The sequence below is a fragment of the Macadamia integrifolia genome, chromosome 8 (genome assembly GCF_013358625.1).
Source record: "Macadamia integrifolia cultivar HAES 741 chromosome 8, SCU_Mint_v3, whole genome shotgun sequence".
Classification (NCBI taxonomy): domain Eukaryota; kingdom Viridiplantae; phylum Streptophyta; class Magnoliopsida; order Proteales; family Proteaceae; genus Macadamia; species Macadamia integrifolia.
In genome coordinates this window covers 33,262,894-33,277,816 of record NC_056564.1, presented here as the reverse complement: position 1 = coordinate 33,277,816, position 14,923 = coordinate 33,262,894, and the positions used below count along the sequence as shown (strand labels likewise).

Here is a 14,923-nt window from a genome sequence, read left to right as displayed (position 1 = left end):
AAAAAAAAAAAAAAAAGGTCAAGTGAAACACAGGGAAAAAAAAGGACACTATTTTGGAGAAATTTCAGTATTTTGGTGGTTTTAAAACCACCAAAACAAAATGAGTCCTTTAACCTTGATCCTGACAAGCCACACAAGATGACCCCACATAGGCAATAGAGAAGCACAGGATTAGAAAATGTAAAGCAAAGAAAATCTTTACAAATCCTTGGTCCATCATAGCATTTTCATTCTATGTTTACTTCTGGCAGTAGTGATGCCACGAGAGCATGTCATATATGACAACCCCCCCTCCCCAATAAGCCAAATACTGTACTCAGAGGTAGTCTCAGGTGAGATCACTCTGATTGTAAAATTTCCGTACCACAGGCTATTTGCCTGCACACAAGAATGGGTAGGGGTGAGATCACCTTGTTTTTGGAAGTCCACAGATTCAAGGTGACAAAGATGATGTTGTAACAATTGCGTAGTTGTTGCCCAATGCAGATATAAGAAACAGAATATAAGTGAGAACTTGTCCCACAAGATCCAACTTGTGTTTGATAGTACTTAAGTTGGAAGTTTCAAAATCTCGCAAAATTGTCCCCATCAGAAAGATACAAACACTTACTGTACCTATGACATGGATCAACAAATTATACTATTGCAAAAAATTATATAGATAATCCATTTTCCCCAAGAAAAGTTAAGGTTGCTCATTTGTTTTGAAGAAAAATTAAGGTTGTTACATGACTAGAATGCACGTCCTCGCATCTGCAAGTCAATCCATCATCCCATGAAACCTTTTTAGCAAAACGTGGTGAGTGAGCATACTTGTCGTGCTCTATGGAAGATCAATCTACAAACTATGAAATCATGTGCACTTGATTGAACTAAAAGGGGAAGAAACATATAATTTGAAATGCCAGATACTAGAACTTGATTATGCAACAATGGAAGGATCAAATGAAACCCTTCACTGCATCCAAGACCTAGTTATTAATTAACTGAAATTTGGTAAATATGGTCAGCTAAAGGCGCACCCATTTAACACATAACAGACACAAAGGCAAATAATAGCCACTATACTTCCTGTTAGTAGGGGGGAGGGAGAGAGATGCATCTTTTTGGTCGAAGAAAAATTACCTTGTCACAAGCAAAGCAAGCAATGCTGCAAACTGATTGGCAACCACTGCACAACTTCTTCGAGGTCACCCTCTTCAACGAGGGCTCGAAACTACTTCCTCCCGAATCCCCACCCGCCGAAGAAACCAAACCACCACCAGACTTACTTTCTTTATCCTCCCACTTCGTCTGCTGCGGCTTCAGACCCGTCGACGCCGTGTAATTAATCAAACCCCAACCCTCAAGAAAATCGAACACCCTACGAATCGAGCCCACGTCTCCAACCAATGCCTTCCTCACCTCCGTAAACGTGATCTTCCTCGAAGGATTCCCTCTGAATCTTTTGATGATTGAATCCCTATAGTACTTATAAATCCTAGGGTTCTTCGAATGCGACTTCCCGTCGAAGAACTCTGGGAGGAACCTACGCTCGCAGTCGTGAATGTTGTTCCATGAAAACCATCCTACAAGGAGTGATCAAAACAGGAAAAATGAATAAATAAATAAATAAATCAGGGTTTTGAGATGGAATTGAAGATGAGGAAGGTTTGGAAGAATTTCTTACTTGAATAGCTTGGAACGATGGTGACATCATTGATGGAAGAAGAGGGTTCCGGCGGCCGATAAATGCTGGGAGAGGAGGTTTTCTTTGGGTCTGTGGCTAAGATTTCTTGTTTGACGACGACGCCGGATTGATTCTGGGTGGCCTCTGATGGTCGAGGTGGGTTTTCAGGCAGAGAGGGGAGAGGAGGTTCAGGTGGTGCAGCCATGGCGGGATCCATCTGCATACAAAGCTTACAGCTTTACTTACTAATTCATGGTGCAGGGACCGACCACCTATGGTTCGGTGACTCCCTTTGGGAAATTGGAACGACTGAAGTTAGGTCTAGCCGTCTACGTAAGGGTGTCAATCTGAACCCGCACTGGTGGGGTCTGATCTAGCCCGAAACATTTACGGTCCAACCTAAACCAGCCCGATTGAGCCCAACACATTTATTAAAGGGAAAATTACAAGATTAGCCAGATCTGGGTTTGCCTATACCAAATTACCCACTCTGAATTTATCTTTACCAAATAACCCACTCTTGAATTTGGATTTACAAAACTAACCAAAACAGTATCCTATTCTTATCCTCATTTTTACTTAACATTTTTACCCTTACCTCCACCTTCCCTTCTCCTGCCCTTGATTCCTTGCTCAGCCTTGCAACCCCACGGTGCTGGTGTTGGAGGAGAAGTCGGTACCAGATGAGATGGTGGATGCAGCGGAGGAGAGTAGAAATCAATAGAGGGTTCGAGCGCTGGAGAATGGGATTTGGGAAAGGGAGAGTTGGATCCTCCGCTTTCAAGGGAAGGGGTTGGTGTCGGGCGACGAAGAAGAAACGGTACAGGATCAAGCCCCACCCTCCGCTGCATTTCCTCTCGCCCCCACCCAAGGTTGACAAAGTCTGAGGTTGCCTTCAGCATGAACTACATCCAGTACCTTCTTCTAATATTTAATTTGCTCACTTGTTATCCCTTGAACATTCAGGAACCTGGTCTACAATCCTCATGCCCCCACCCCAGGGTTGACAAAATCTGAGGATGCCTTCGACATGAACGACATCCAGTACTTTCTTCCAAGATTTGGTTTGCTCAGCTGTGTAGATCCCTGAAACATGAGGGAACCTACTCACAACCCACTCACACCACCTTCTGATGTTTGACTTCATGATTCAATGATCACTAAATTTATTAATCAATTAATTTCATCCTTTGGGTACTGAAAATTCTGGAATTATTGAGATGATATATATTAGTAGAGAATTGGTTGATGATCATAATGAAGAAAAGGAAATTACCCACCAACAGTAGATGGTGGTGCCATCAGTGATAAAGAACTGGAGTTCACGCCGACATAGCAGTTTGAAGCTTTTCAAAGATGGAAATCACAGCACATCGTGATTCCCACATCAAGGTTTGTTTGAAGCGAGGAGGAAGAGGGCACGTCAGCAAAGAGGATTGTAACGTGGTCGGAGAGGATAGTCATTGGGTTTATCGTCGACTAGCAGGATCGAGGATGGGGTAGCAGGGGATGGAGGGGCTGTGAAGATGGGTAGGTGTACGATCAGGGGTAAGGGAGGGGGAGACTGTAGTGGCTAGTTTTGTAAACCAAAAACTCAATGTTGTATAATTTTGTTAACTAAAACATACAATAGACAATTTAGTAAAGGTATACTCAAAATAGGTAATCTTGTAATTTTCCCTTTATTAAACGGGCGTGCAGCCATGCAGGTAGCTAGCCCATCGGGTGTCTGCCCGAACTGACGTGTTTATACGCCCAACTTGAACCAACTCGTTATAGCCCGACCCAATTCGACCCCTTTTAATACTACATAAAATTCTTATTTTACCACGAAAAAAACTAATTAAGCTTTCTTACCTTTTTGCTTTGCAATAGAATTTTATTTAATTATGCTTTGTTTTATAAGTTGTAGTGTTCATAATTTCTTTTTTTTTTTTTTTTCTATAAAAACAATTGTATTCTCATATCATTTATCTTCTTCACTAAAGATTTGCATCACATATTTCTGGGCCTTCAACCCACTTAAGAAAATAATTTTAAGGAGGCACGTTTAAAGTCCATTTAGATTTAAACATATATGTAGCCGAATTAAGGCCCATGAAAGGAAGTTTGATTAAAGCCCGACACCGACCAGCCTGATTATAAACTGTACCATGCCCCCTAAAGATAGGCTCGTTTACTTAGATGGGCGTTCACAGTACAAGGTTTTCAAGTGGTCAAGCCCGACTAGACCTAACCGAGACTGGCCCGGACCGACCGGCTGACACCCCTACATCTAGGGGTGTCGAACGATTCAACCCGGATTCGGTTGGGTTGAATCGATTTCAATCTATGAATGATTGAGTCCGAAATCGAACTGCCAAAGGCTTTCGTTTTCGACCGGTTTCTGCTTGGTCTGGTATAGTTTCTGGAAAATTCAAATTCTTTTAGTATCAAACTAATACCGGGATAAGTCGATTTTATTTTCAAAATTGAAGCATAGATAATTAGACATATTCATAACTAGTTACCATTCTTTACCAAAAAAAATTTAATAATAATAATCTGTACGGCTCGGCATCTCTCCCTCCAACAAATGTTTCAGATTTAAGATGGAAGGCCCCCCTATCCATGGTGTCTTGAAGATAAACTGTGACGCAGCATTACCAAGAGGCCAGGCGAAGGGATGTTTAGGATGTATATTCTGAGATAATGGGGGTCATATTGTTAAGGCCAAATTTGTTCCATATCACTTCAATATTATGTTTAAAGTGAAGCCTTGACTATTGAAGTGCTTCATCTCAAGCTTTGGAGTTGTTGGGTTTCAATCGCCTTGTTGTGGAGACACATAATAAGGAGGTTTTCGAGTTGATTCAAGACCCTGCACGATTGTCACCATTAGACACTTATGCAGTGTTTCATGAAATCAAACTTATTCATCTTTTTCTTATACTCCAAGGGCTGTGAATAGTGTTGTAGATCCCTTGGTTAAGAAAGCATTGTCTATCATGTGTAGGACAAAATGACCATATTGCATTCCTTGGCTTTCTAGACTTTATGAGTTTGAAACTTATAGGCTACACACATGTTTTTTATCAGTAAATTCCCTTTTTATTTGAATATATATATATATATATATATATATGAAAGATGGTTCTTGGCATAACAAACAAGAATGGAGGAATTTTGCCTCCAAAATATTCAACAGTAATTTTTGGATAATTATCTACAGCTATTTTTATTGTTTTCATATACTTGCAGGAAAGAACAACACCATACAATTTATTTGCTTTGTAAGAGAGAAAGTTCATTTGAAATATCCATTGATTTACGATTCTTATCCGTCAGTACATATAAATAAATGTGTCATTCAAACTAAACAAATTTACCCAAACAAGCAAATTATTTGCATAAATGGGGTTCGTCCTATCTACTCTTTTTAAATTCCTGCATATGTTTACAAATCTCACGAAGACCTGGTACATTTATTTTATGTTCACTATTGGTGTATGATGTCTTGTATTCCGTCGCAGTTTAATCCAGGGAGTACTGGTGCAGCACCCAGACAGGCAGGACGGCGGTCCCGCTAGCCGATTAGCGGGCCGTGGGGGTTGCAAGGGGGGCAGGAGGCCCCTCTGCATAGCAAGGGGTGCAGCCCCCCGCTCGAATTTTTTATTTGAGGGAAATTGTAGTTTAATCTGGATTAGGGTTTTTTTGCTATATATTTGTAGCGAGGGTTTCTTTCTCTGTAATGCAAGCAATACTGAGAGGTGTGAGGACGAGCGTTGTAACCCTATTCTCCATTGATAATGAAGCAGGATCTCATCTCACCGGGGACGTAGGCAACCTTGCCGAACCTCGTAAAATCCGTGTGCATTGTTTGTTTTGTTTTTTCATTATCTTCTGCATCGTTTTAGGGTTGCGTTTCTACAATGTTCACCTGGTCATTCAAATGATGAAGCACCAAAATACCAATTTAATTATTGAGAACTAAGATCAAGATTGATCCAGGATAATACTGAGTACATGATACACAAGAAGAAACACAGTCCAGCATAAGAAAAAAACCTATTTCAATTTGTACTGAGATGAACAATCCATGGATCCCAAATGTAAGCATTCGATGGGCACTTGCTATAGTTGTTAACTCTTTTTTTTTTTTAAGAAAAGAACTCTTTATCTTAAAATATGTGATATAGCATACATAACCTTTTTTTTTTTTCTTCTTTTTTAATCCCGAATATTATCTGGGACCTGGGATAGCCCCTAGAATTTTATTAAAAATGAAACTGATAGTAAAATGACCAGGGGGGACATAACCTGCCTTACCCCAACCCAGGAGAAACAAGTCACTCTATCACTCTCGAAACCCAAAAGAAAACCCTTACATTCTAAAGACTCATACCCATGGATTTATAACAATTCTCCTTACCATGCCTCTAACAAAATCAAGGATTTTTCTCTTAAGAGAGCTCGATTCCGCCAGTAAGTTGCATGTCTTATTGAGGAGTGCAGGTTCTTTCCTCCGACTGTGGAATTTCGGCATGTGGGTGGAGAACGTGGGATGCAATATTCGATGTCAGTGTTGTTGGATTGGAAGCAACTGTTTACGACTTATTTGAGCAACACACGAATTTGAAAATCAACAAAATGAACAAGAAAACAATCAAGAGACGAGATTTATGTGGTTCAAAAAAATCGCCTACATCCATTGAGTGAGATCAATCTTCCACTAAGAACAAGAGATGAAAATATTACAAGCTTGCAATTTGTCTCCCAAACCCAAGTCCCCTTGTACATCACTCTCTCTTCCCTTTTTTTACTTATTTACTCACTCACTTTCTCCATTTCTCTTCTACACCCAAACTCTCCACACACCCATTTTGGAGATTCATATTTGTCTTCTCTCTCTATTGTAGAGAAAACTCACTCATTCTCTCTCCTCCTTTCTTCTTTTGGAAGAAACATCCACTGCACAATACACAAAGTATCTCTTTGGATTCTACAACCCACTAGAAGCAAAAAAGGATTCCTACACCGTGGCTTTTTCCTTCACATGGGTTTTAGACTCAACTTGACCCAACGACCTAAAAACTTTAATGGCTAATGGCTTCCAACAACTCCTTTGTTGATCACACTTCATCTTGCTTCAACTACCATCAACCTCTTTGATGAACACTCTACTTACTCTCTTTCTAGATCGGTATCGTCCAAGACCGATCCCATTCCCAATCCTGATTACTATAACCATGCTCTCAAATCTCGAAGATTGGAGGAGATGATGTTGGCTAAAAAAAAAAAAAAAAGAATCAAAGAGTCTTGAAGAACCTCTAGCTTTAGGGGTTTACCATTTGGATTTTGGTATACGACTATTGGTTTCGTTAAATGGTACAGTTGGTTCACGATCTTATCATTTTTTTCATGATTTAACTCCTTGAAACTGAACCAAATAGTTTAACTAAACAATCTCATTTTTTTAATCAATACGGAATAAATGGTTTTAGGTTCCAATGTAAACGGTTTGATTTGGTTTTGATAAATGATATCCATTTGGTTTTGACACCCTTACACTCTCAGGCATAATAAGGACCTATTAAAAAGAATTTTTTTTTAGTACAACTAATGGTAGGTCATAAAATTCTCAAATGATCCAATTTGATATGTATACAATATGAATACTCACGTCTATATTCTTGACAAACAAAAACGTCCATATTCTTAGATCACATTGCGAAAATATACAACATGAAAACCATTGGATAGAATGCTCAATTTTATCCCAAGTTGTGAGCACTTTAAGGTATAAAACCCTGGAACAACATATCAGATACAAAATGTTGACTTGGGCTTTATGGATACATGTCTTTAATACAAATTAGGGTAATTTACAGCACCACTCCTAGAGAATGCCACTATTAGAGAGACACCCCTTGCATAATGCCAAAATACACTCGTACCCCTTATCGTCATATTTGTATTGACATTTTTACCCTTTTGTCTAAAACACATAAAGGGTATTTTCAACGTCAAAATTTACTCTTGGCAAATATATGTTCTTTCCTTGAAACCAAAATGGGTTCCATCAGTGCTGGTCGAGACTTGCATTTCTGTAAGTATCCTTTTTTAGGTCACCAAGCAACAACATGGCTTCTTCTTCACAAACGATGAAGACATAGTTATCCGACTGCGGCTCTGTTTCTCTGTCGAATTTGGCAATCTTTAGATCCTAGAAGACGATCAATGCAGTTTTTCACAGTTTCCTTCTTTTTGCTATAGATCTTTTGCAACCCCTTAGACCTCCTTGAATTCTCTCACTTTAGTGGTAAAATGGAGAAAAGTGAATGATAGTTGTAGGGACTTGAACCCAAAAGCCTAAACTAAAATGAGATTGGGCCAGTGTATCCCTAAACTTGAGAGTGGACCGAATCGGTTCATACAACTTGACTCTCACTGATTTAATCAACCTAAATAATTAATTAAACCCATAAATACAGTCACATCAATCAATCTAAAAACTATTTGAAACACTCAATTTGTAGCATTGACAAAATGTATAAATTAACGTAATGATTCTTACAGAAAAACAAAAAACAAAATGCATAAATGAGATTGATAGATATCTACGATTAACGTAATGATTCTTTCCCTTCAATAAGATCTATTACTGAGTTGGGATGTTTGTGTTCTTCCTTTTTACTTCTACTTTTTCTTTCGTTGTCTTTAAATGGATCCATATAATCGACCCAATAAGTTGGGATAAGGCCGAGTTGTTGTTGTTGTTGTTTTTGTTATTGTTGTTGTTGTTGTTGTATTATGTAAATGATATATTGTAGTATGTCCAATCTCTTCTAAGATACCTAAAACTTCTTGTATTATGTAAAGGATATATTGTAGTATGTTCAATCTCTTCTAAGATACCTAAAACTCAAAGAAATTGTTGTTTTCTGATGAATAACATATATATTTTGAGAAAGAGGGAAACGCTAAATATACAAAAGAGATTTGTATCGCAAAAAAGATCAATGTGGTTGATGATCCTGTTGTTGATTAAGGCCTATCTAGCAACTCATTGCCTTTTCATCTACTGAAGCATTCTTGACCTCAAGTGTTCAATGCGTTTGCCAAGGATCAAGCATTCATGACATGTAACCTGAATTAAGATAAACTGTCTTCCATAAACATAAGAGAGCGATACAGCTGGAACTTTCCTCGCATCCTCTTCGCCTCAGTCATCAAGGATGAGACAGGAATGGATCAAATTGGATGGATCTTAATATAATTGCGCATAAGATAGGATTGGTAAATATCATATATTTGGTGCTCTAATGAAAGAGAAAATAACAAAAGGTACTGTACGAAACTCAAAAGATTAAAGAGTGATGAAGTTGCACTGAATTGAGTTTAAGTGTTGACACCTTATATTGACCACTAAACTTTGAAGTTCTTTTGCCTGGGAACAAGAAGTTCTGTAGCTCCTTAATTAAAACCATTGTTATATAAATCAGTAGTTATAAATAAAAACAAAATAACATAATAAATAATAAAGAAAGAAAGAAAAAGTATGTCTTCAAATTCATTGTGCCCCTTCTATGTTTGAGAAATATTCTAGCAAAGAAATGGATGAACAAAGAAGAAACAACTATAGATAATAGATTTAAAATTCACTTTCCTAGAATGCCTTTTTCTGGAAGTCCTGATAATCATATTCTATTGAGACATGGTCTGGAATCTGGATATCAGGGATAGCACTCCCTAATGCAATCTGAAACCAATTCTCCAAAACCAGGATGCAGTTAGGTTTTGAGTGCCTACTACCTCTGATTTTCTTTGCTTAAACTGAACTCAGCACATTGTACATTGGTTGGCTTTTCAAATCCTATTAACAAACAAGTCAGATTAGAATGATTGATCGACCCTCTTATGTTCAAACTGACTCATCTGTATCAAAACCATACTTGGATTACCACCTGATGTGACGACAAGATCGAAGATCAAAATACATATTAAGTAGAGACTCAAGTAGGTAAGAAGGATTAATTACCTTCATTGGTGCTCAACAAAAATTCCACCAACTATAATTGAGGGGATGTATGATATCTTGCCCCAATCTGTTGCTCCTTCTTGACATCGTGGTCCAAGAATCTCACAACATAAAATCCTTAGCTCTCGAAGCATGGCCATATGTTGTATCTCCTCTGACATATATGTCATTCTGTTCCAACTCCGGATTGTTAATCTCTGTAGCATTGTGAGTTGTCCTATGCCTTGGGGAAGTGATGTATGTGGTGAACCAGTGAGAATCAAAGACTTGAGGTTGAGGAACCACATCTGACTATTATCTGGTGATAACAGTGACCTTGATAGAGAACCTGCATTGTATAACAACTCTAACTCCTCAAGGAATGGCAGTAAAACATATGATGAAGGTGGCAATGGTGGCTATTGCATCCAACTCAAAAATGGACTATCTCCTATAACCAGCTTCCTTAGGAGTGGTGGTGATATATGAGGCAGCAGGAAGAGATGGTGTGGTGGTGCAACTAACATGGGACAATGCCAAAGTACTAAGCTCCTAAGACAAGGCATTATTTGCCGGTGTTTTATAATCGTTCTCCTAGTCTCACACTCCTCCAAATTTTCCATACCTCCAAACTCAAGTGATTCCAACTCAGGGAATAAATCATTACCATCACTCCCCCCACCTTCGCAGAGTTCACCAATGTATTTTATTTTCCTCGAAGAATGTACTGAAAGCTGTTCAAGTGACACAAGTACCCCAGTAGCCAGTACAAGTTTGCCATGCAAGATGAATTGAATTCTATGTCTTTTGATGATGTTTGGAATTTGGTTGAATTACCAAAAGGATGCAGACCGATTGGTTGTAAATGGATTTTCAAGACCAAACGGAACTCTAAAGGTGAAATTGAGTGTTACAAGGCCAGACTTGTAGCAAAAGGATTCAGCCAGAGAGAGGGCATAGATTACAAGGAAACATTCTCACTAGTCTCGACAAAAGATTCTTTCAGAACCATCATGGCTTTAGTTGCACATTTTGATTTGGAACTTCATTAGATGGATGTCAAAACAACTTTCCTAAATGGAGATCTTGAAGAGGATGCTTACATGCAACAACCCCTTGGCTTCAGGCAAGCTGATACAGAGCATCTTGTGTGCAAACTTAAGAAATCTATTTATGGATTTAAACAAGCATCTAGACAGTGGTATCTTAAGTTCGATGAAGTTATCACTTCTTGTGGTTTCAAAGAAAATTTTGTGGACCAGTGTATTTATCTGAAGATCAGTGGGAATAAGTTCATTTTTCTTGTGCTTTATATTGATGATATTCTTCTTCCCAGCAATAATGTTGATCTTTTGCATGAGACAAAACGATTATTATCAAATCACTTTGATATGAAGGATCTTGGTGAGGCCTCTTATGTTTTGGGCATCGAGATTCATCGTGATAGGTCTTGTGGCGTTCTTGGTTTGTCTCAGAAAGGTTACATTGAGAGGATATTAAAAAGGTTTAATATGTTAGCATGTTCCCCTAGTAAGGCTCCAGTTGTAAAAGGGGACAAATTTGGCAAGTCTCAATGTCCACAGACAGAATTGGAGTGCAATCAGATGAAGAACATACCTTATGCATCTGCTGTTGGTAGTTTGATGTATGCTCAAGTTTGTACACGGCCTGACATTGCCTATGTTGTTAGTGTACTTGGGAGATATTTGAGCAACCCTGGTGAAGCGCATTGGATAGCTGCTAAGAAAGTCATGAGATATTTGCAGGGCACTAAGGATTTTATGCTTACTTATAGAAGAACCAATTCACTTGATGTAGTCGGTTACACTGACGCAGATTTTGCTGGATGCCTAGATGACCTCAAGTCTACTTCTGGATATGTTTTTGTGATGGCAGGTGGGGCTATATCTTGGAAGAGTGTCAAGCAGACACTCACTGCATCTTCTACTATGCAAGCTGAATATGTGGCGTGTTATGAAGCCACTATTCAAGCTTTATGGTTAAGGAATTTTATCTCAGGGCTACAAATTGTTGACTCTATATCTAAACCATTGAGGATGTTCTGTGACAACTCCGCTGCGGTACGTTTCTCTCATAACAGTAAAAGTACTTCAGGCTCTAAACACATTGACATTAAGTATTTTTTGGTCAGAGAGAAAGTTCAAGAGTCACAAATTACAATGGAGCAGATTGTTACAGAAAACATGATTGCAGATCCTCTTACTAAGGGCTTGACTCCAAAAGTCTTTCAAGAGCATGTCACTAATATGGGACTTGTTAGTTCTTTTGATGCATTTTATTAGTGGGAGTTTTGCTCAATATGTTTGCATTTGACTTTCAGTTTTATTGCATTATTATTGTTCTCAAGAATATATATATGTATGCATTTTTTATGGCCATTTGTTTATGTGTACACACTTATCTATTTGCCTCCTACAGAAAATTGAGGTTATATGTGGTGTATTTACCTCATTCGGTATCTGAGGTTCCAGTCAATACACATACATCCAGTCGCTAGCAAAGCCTCATTTGATTGAGGTCTAGTGCTAGTGTTGTGGGACATCCGGACCCAGTCCCAATGAGCTTCTTTGATTGAAGCTTAAGCATTTGGGAGACGCTTGTAGTTAATGAGACCTTCGATATCTGTCTCATAGGGCTCATTTGGTTTTCGAGCCAGGACCAATTTGGAAATAGACATGATGATCACTATAGCATGTTATTTTCATACCACACTTTCATACTGTTCAGCCCAAGTCGGTGATGTTATGAGCACTTTGACGTGTGTGGTCTCATATCGCTTTAGATGTGATGATCAATACGGTTGGGTGTTTGTAATTCTCATTCGGACCAAGGCATTTGGTTTAAGGTGCACTCCATTCGACACTGTTTTGTTTGTGGCCACATTCAGTTTATCTAAATCGGAGAGTCGTTTTAAATAAATTTTAAAATCTAGAACTTGTGACATATGCTGCCCAAGTGGGAGATTGTAAGATTTCTTATTAGGTGGGCTAGCATAGTCAAAGATTTGTTTCCAAAACCGATTTAGTGGTGTTGACTAAAGATGGAGTAAGCAGAAAGAATCCAATATTATTGGTAAATGATCTCTATGGAGATACTGGATTCTATTAGCACACCTTAATGGTATGAAATATTTATTACTATGTGTGGACCTAAGGTATTATTTCCTTAATGGGGAGGAAACCCTAATTTTATCGCAGGGTTGGTCCCTACCCTCACCCTTATATATAGTTATCACTGGCCCATTAAGTGAAGCTAACAATCAAAAAGCATAAGGGAAAGAGGGTAGACCAAACCAACATTGATCGTGTTGTACAAGGAGCATACAAGAAGACATTGAGGAGTTCTTATTCTTAAACCATGGATTCAGGTATGCCTAAAACATGTATTTTATAGTGTTTGTCGTGCATGCTTATCGATCTTCATGAATCGTTCTGTATCTATTTTCTATCAGCACTCTCTCCAATGGCTTCAATGATCGCCTTGACAATATTTATAGCATCGAAATTTTTGGACGACACACTCACCCACACCCTCTTGTCAAAATGACTTGTTACCCTGTTATCATTGAAGACAAGTTGAGCAACAGTAGTCTTTCCCATACCACCCATACCAACTATGGAGATGACATGGAGGCCAATTCCCTGTTGGCTACTCTCACTTACTAATTTGCTGATTATGACATCTTTATCTGTATCCCGACCATATATCTGATATTCTGATACATCATCATCATCAGTCATACAAGTAACAGTAGTTTTCATCAGGTTGTGTTGTTGTTGCGCTAGTTCCTCCTTCTTAATAACCCCACTACTACTACTACTCTTCTGGACAAGGCAGTACTTTCCTTTCTCATTTGCAAGAGAATTTAGTTTTTTCCTGATGTCCTTAATCTTATGACCAGTATCATGGTGCGACAAGATATGATTGAAAAAAATGCAAGGAGAGGACAAGTAGGTACTGCTAACCTTCTTCTTCTTCTTCTTATTCTTCTTCCTCTTCTTCTTCTTCTTCTTATTCTTATTCTTCTTCTCCTCTTCAATTTTTGATTTGAGAATCTGATGAGTGTTCCAGTCATCCAATATGTCATCCAGTTCATAGGCAACATCTTTTACCTCTTCTAACCAAACCTTCACATTTTATCTCTCAGTTGTTTCTCCTCGGCATCCTCAAGCATTGCCTGGATGGCCTTGAGTGTTGCAGACAGCTTGTTCACTTCATCCTTAACACCAGAAACCAGCCTCAGCTCTTGGTCATTATGTTGTTGAATGATACAGTTCAGTTGCTGCAACACTTTAGAAACAGGGGTATCAACCATAGAATGAGTAATGAAGCTGAATTTGGTGTTGCTGCAATTCTCTAATTAAGTAGTTTCAGATTCAAACAGGAAATGGATGCAATCATGAATTAGAGTTGTGGAATGTAGAATATGGATGTGGACCTTCCTTCCATAATCCATATTCATTTGACTTTTTTTCTGAGCTGGTCCCAAAATTTAATGCATATATTAATTTTATGTAGTAATGGAAGAGCACTTAATGATACGAAGCACTACTCATTCGGGTTCATGCTCAGTTACTCATGTATTTATTTCCTTATTATTGTCAAGTTCAGACGACTATGTCTACAAATTCAAATAGGGTGATTTACATCAACCTCCCCTGTCATTTGCCAAAATTATATAATCCATCCTAAAAATTGAAAAATTACAATTAAACCCACAAAGTTGACACTATTAGACTAATGTTAGTTTTAGAATGTAAAAAGACAAAATTACCCTCATCTTCTTCTTCTTCTTCTCCTCCTCCTCCTTCTTCTTCTTCTTCTACAAGCTTCCCTCTAATAAACGATAGGGATCTGGATCTCTCGATCTAGGTCCAGATCCTCTATAACTCTTGGGCTGTCACGAAAAACTCAAATTTCAGATCAGTATATATATATATATATATATATTCAGATCAGTAGATTTATCTGGAAGACATATCCTGTGTTTGCAAAGTGAGATTTAACCCAGGCAAGCGCCTTTGAGCAGTGAGAAATCTTGTTCTTTTCTTCCCTAGGCATTTCTGCATAGGTTTGCTTATAGCCATCGGGTTGAAAGATGGGATCCCAACCAAAATCATTGGGTCCCTTTGGAAGCACTATTTTCCCCGAAATTTTTCCAACAAAAGTAAGCGGTTCCACATTTGGCCCGAGAGCAAGAGAAAATATACACATAGCGTAGGCTGATTTATCCT

At 38.5% G+C, this 14,923-nt stretch overlaps 1 protein-coding gene across 1 annotated transcript in view; it reads right to left on the bottom strand.

Annotated features, from left to right (window-relative positions):
• LOC122087043 (SWI/SNF complex subunit SWI3B) overlaps positions 1-1,971 on the bottom strand; it is a 15,746-nt gene extending 13,775 nt beyond the window's left edge. The window contains exons 1-2 of the mRNA XM_042656016.1: positions 1,670-1,971; positions 1,126-1,568 (exon numbers count right to left, since the gene is read on the bottom strand). Of these exons, the coding sequence (XP_042511950.1) occupies positions 1,126-1,568; positions 1,670-1,892 (666 nt within the window). The 5' untranslated portion in view covers positions 1,893-1,971. The remainder of the gene's footprint in view (positions 1-1,125; positions 1,569-1,669) is intronic.
• Positions 1,972-14,923: the final 12,952 nt, after the last annotated feature.